General features: G+C 38.8%; 1 protein-coding gene across 6 annotated transcripts in view; it reads left to right on the top strand.

Annotated features, from left to right (window-relative positions):
• IWS1 (IWS1, SUPT6H interacting protein) overlaps positions 1 to 1,604 on the top strand; it is a 23,372-nt gene extending 21,768 nt beyond the window's left edge. For 2 of the 6 annotated variants that reach the window (XM_025209506.1, XM_025209488.1), the window contains one exon: positions 1,190 to 1,604. In XM_025209506.1, coding sequence (XP_025065291.1) covers positions 1,190 to 1,217 — 28 coding nt within the window. In that variant the 3' untranslated portion in view covers positions 1,218 to 1,604. The remainder of the gene's footprint in view (positions 1 to 1,189) is intronic. The other 4 variants (XM_025209485.1, XM_025209491.1, XM_025209504.1 and 1 more) reach the window with 3 other exon arrangements.
• The last annotated feature ends 3,269 nt before the right edge of the window (positions 1,605 to 4,873 follow it).

Below are 4,873 nucleotides of genomic sequence, written 5' to 3'. Positions count from 1 at the left end.
GCAGGAATGGCACAGATTGATAACTAGAGACGATAGTACAAGTAAGCGCAGGATTATCTCTAACACATTTCAGATTCGTACTTAAGTTTATTCTCTAAATGCTTTTAAAGCATGAAAATTCTGGTTGGTCAGTTTTCTTTATTATGGATAAAATCAATATTTATCCAGGTACTGGGAGTGATTTCTCTGCAGATGAGCCTAGCTTGATGGAACTGGGTGGCATTTGGAGTGTATAATAAGCATTTAGCATTTCAGAAAGTAAAAGCTGAGCCTCTTACAACATATCTATAAAATATGGCATATAGTGTCCTGAACCTCTTTGCTTTCCTATAAGTGAAAGGCTAAGTGTCCGTCACACATTATTTCTGTAGGCTTTGTGGAAAATATATGAAAACTCGTCATTTCTAGGAAGTATTGTCTACTGATTTAAAGGGTCTTGTTTGTTTGGTTTTTTTGTCTTGTTTCATTACAGAATCTTTACAGTGTCTGTGCAAAACAACTCAACTGCTGCTTCATCTTCATCTTTCAGCTGCAGTTAGTCAAAATACAGGGAATGAAATGCAGTAGTTTTTGCAGTACTTTGTATGGCTAGATTTCTTTGGCACTTCTGCTTTTCACCCCACTTCCCAATAATCTCCTGTTGGAGAAGTACCAATCCAACTTTACATCTAATTTACTATTTACTACAATTAGTTGCGAAGTTGGATTGGTACTTCAGCCCAGCTAACATTACACAGAATGGGATATTAGAGTGGGAATGTCCACACGTTGCTCCCCACCACGAAATGTAGTCTGTGAAGTACATGAAAATGTACCTCTGGTACAAGACTCTGTTTAATAAAAATTGTAAGAACTGTTCTAAATAGTTTGTTTGGCCGGCATGTGGACAGTGATTGGTTACTTTTGTTTCCTTAATATGAAAGCTTTTAGCGTGTGATATGTTTTTTTGTTTTTGTTTTTTGTGTGCGCGTGCGTGGATATCCTTGTATGTGCTATGCATATACTTGTGGGATACTGCCTTCCCTGTCCTCATTCTCAGTCCCCAAGCTCTGTTTAAATATTTCTGGGACTTCAACAGATCCTGTGTTGCAGTGCAGCAGGTGCTGGAAGATTTAACCATGCATGCCTTACATTTCATAAAGCCTCTGGGATTTCTGCATTTGTTTTCAATAGGTTTTATTTTTTTAAGTTCCAGGGAACCTCTAAGAAAGGAGTGAGTCGACTGGACAAACAGATGCGGAAATTCACAGATATCAGGAAAAAAAGCAGATCGGCTCATGCAGTGAAAATCAGCATTGAGGGCAATAAGATGCCATTGTGACCCTTCACAGAATGCCCCATGATCTCTGCTGTAAGACATGCACCCATAGACTCTTTGGAGACCTTTACATTTTTTAACAATTTTTTTGGTTTTTAGTGTATCTTTAAATTGTTGGTTCAGCTTTCTGGTATTATAAAAACATTGTCTGAGGCTTGTAAATTCTGGGACTACTTCCTCCTGACTGTATTTAAAGTTGCTCTGTTGTGTCCTTTGTACAGATCAAATACTTGTTGTACTGCTACACACTTTAGACAATAAAATATCCTTCCATTTTTTGGGGGGCTGTCTGTTGTTTGGTCCAAAATAATGTGTGTATCCAGGAAAAGACTGGAGATACCAAAAGAACAGGAAGAAGTTTGCATTGTGGGTGAAATGCCAGTATGTGTGAATTCTGTTCCTACCGTGTAGCTCTTCCATTTTCCCTTTATTTTGGTGCCTTCATCTTTATTTTTATGACTTATTATTCTGCCTTTGGACAACTTAAGATCTCAGATTTGAGATCAAATCGCCTTAAATGTTGGCTTTCTTCTGCTGTAAGGATTCAGTTTTTCAACACCTGGTGCAGAGTTCAAGAAGACAAGATCTGCATGAATATCTCTAAAAATACCAGGTGCTTCATACAAACTCAAAAGTTTGATCTACCTAAGAATTTGAGAATCACTGGCTGTCCTTGGTAAAAGATCAAGGCAAAGTTTTCAAAGGTGAATGATTTGGAGAAGCAACTAGCTGCAGTTGGAGGACAGTGCTATGAATTGTGATATCAATGAAAAAAAATCCTGTCTCCTTCCCCTGCAAATTTAATTTTCAAGGAAGAGAAACTAAGCCAGGACTGTGAATCTTTTAGGTTATCAAGATTGCCTAAAGAGACTGAAATTAGTTTGCTGAATAATTGAAGTGATCTGTTGATCCTTTAAGATGATTGTGCTGCTACTTGTTTTTTGTCCCTGATTGCTGCAAAAAGACTTCAGGGTGGAATTTTGTATCTCTACCTCTGAAACTATTCTTAATTGTCTGTAAAACCAGACAAAAGAAATACAGTTATTCTCCTCTTTTTAATGGCAGGAGGCTTGGAGTTCAGTGAGAAAATAGCAATTTCTTGATGGAGCGTATAACATTTTATACTACTTTATAGTGTAAGATTCTTGCCTTCTGTGTTGTCAAAGCACTTAGCACCTGTTGCTTCTGCTGTAGAAGAACTCCAGAAGCTGACAGCAAAACAGATAAAATCAAAATACTGAGCTTTGAGCTCCAGCCTTGCATTTGAACTTACCTTATGGACTCCTTCATTGCCAGCATTCTGGTATGGTGCGATGTCTGTCCAAGTACACTCTTCCCATGCTGTTAGTTGATTTGGTTTTTTAAATTAAGAATTGCATGAAGAACCTTTGCAGCTATTAAATTGGCTCTATGGTGATAGACACAACTCCCTGGATTCAGAAGGAGTTTTACATCAAGATAGGTGAGTATGGAATTTGGTCCCATATGTATCTGGGTTGAGGCTGTCTCTTCTCACCACCTTCCTTCACCGGTATTATTTTTTTCCAGTTTCTTGGGGGATTTTTTTTTCTCCGATTGCATATACTTTTTTGGCAGTATGTTTTGTCTCTGTTTTATGCTGGAAAGCAGTCTGGAACTGTAGATGGCAGGGCATGGGGTTTTAAATTCATTGGATGTTGTGTTTTGGAGCATAGAACTGGAAGAGAACTCCTGGGTCATTGAGCCCAATGTGCTGCTATTTCAAGTAACTATATTGTGATAAACTCTATCACTTTTCCAAGACTAGTATAACCTGCTGTACCTGGCGATAGACTTCCCCATAATGAAAAGCAAAGAGAATGTGCATTTGATTGCATTGTCACTGTTCTGAGGGAACGATTTAAATGCTTTGGTCAAGGATGAAGAGGGGGTGGGGAAGATTCCTATTAATTTGCTCTTCTACATTTTTTTTTTTTTTTTGAATTGAGACCTTAACAGTTAAGTTGAAGTGTGTTCCCACAATTTAACTTGTTTGGAGGAGTTCTGCAATTATAGCTTCCTCCCTCTCCTTTTCTCCCATTCCAAATATTTAACTAGAAACTCCTTTATATCAGGTTCAGCTGAGAGAATACAGCAGTGTGATTCTTTAATATATAGTGGGAACATTAATTTTCAAAGAGGGAAGATGTAGTTCTTTCCAGTATCTAGTCTAGATGAATGCGTGTTGTTCCACCCATCCTTTTGGTATTGTGCGCTTTGGGAGGATATGTGAAATGATCTTAACTTTTCTTTTTTTTTTAACAAAGCACAGGAAGTCAGCCTCTCACCAGGGGGCTGGCTGGCTAGAGGCTAGGTTCCCACCATCTTACCTCTCCTCCTAGTTTTAGGTTGTTTGAAGGTTGTTGCTTAGTACTGGTATTTTTTCCAACTATGTTCATCAATATTTCATGTCTGAATTGCTGGTTTTCAAATACTGTGACAGAAAAATAAATGATGTATGGTATAGAAATTTCCAGAATAAAAAGTGCTCTTTTTTTAAACTGTGTGAAAAGTGGATAAAAGTGTTTTTTTTTTTTTTCAAACCCCTTTTTTTTTACCCTTTTCCCCCCCCCCCCCCCCCCAAATCCCTAAGTTATAATTTGGCTCTAATGGTCATCAAGCCTGCATGCTAAGATTTGATGCAGAAGGTAACCGAATGAGTTGTCTGCAAAGTGATTTAGAATAAGATGCCTTTAGATAAAATAAAATAATCATTAGTCCTTTTAATTTAATTTAATTTTATTTCTAGGGTGAAAGTAAACAAGAAGGTACAATTCATGGACACTGGTCATACGGCACAGCTGGTTTCTCCTGTTAGCTGGTAGTGCTAGCTGCAGGAGTTGAGAGTCTTCCTTTTTTTGTGCATTTAAGCAAAGCTTTGATTTTCCTCAGATCATGGTAGAGGCACTAGTAGCAATGATAAACTGTTTTCTTGTAGCTCCTGGTGGTGTATTATGGTCCTTTTTCTTTTGTACAAAGAGCTCAAACTATGTTAGTGAAGGCTGAATTAATTTATCTCTTTATTCTAAAAGTAAAGCAAAAAGGACTAAATCCTCTCTTCCTTTATGTGCATATCAAATAGCATATCCCAGCCAGGGAACTGCAGCTTTTGGTTCATCACAAACTGATGTTTGTGTGGAGGCAGAAACCTGCACCTGCCTCTCAACATGTTAAGTGAAGCTGCATTCTGGCCAGGCAGTCGTGCCACAAGTTAGGATTGCCCAAGTACATGCCTCAGCCTGGGCAAGTCCTGACATTTTACTTTCAGAAAAAACATGACTAGCGAGTGTTAGAAGCTGGAGGGAAGAGCCTTCCACCTTTTTACCCCATGCTTAGGGAGCAGATCTGGGTTCTAGGCTCCCGTTACCCAGAGAAGTTTCAAGCCTGCAGCAGGCCGTTGGGCGCACATTGCCCAGGCTCTCTTTTGAATCTGACTCTGGTCAGCAGAGAGATGGGGATACTCTCTGGGTTTGTTCACTTCCTCCTCATTCCATGCTTGATGCTCACAATGGGATGGAGACTTTCTCAGTGCTGTTT

The sequence above is a fragment of the Alligator sinensis genome, unplaced genomic scaffold, assembly GCF_000455745.1.
Source record: "Alligator sinensis unplaced genomic scaffold, ASM45574v1 scaffold237_1, whole genome shotgun sequence".
Lineage (NCBI taxonomy): Eukaryota > Metazoa > Chordata > Crocodylia > Alligatoridae > Alligator > Alligator sinensis.
The sequence above is the reverse complement of the archived record's forward strand: the minus strand, read 5'-3'. Positions and strand labels throughout refer to the sequence as shown.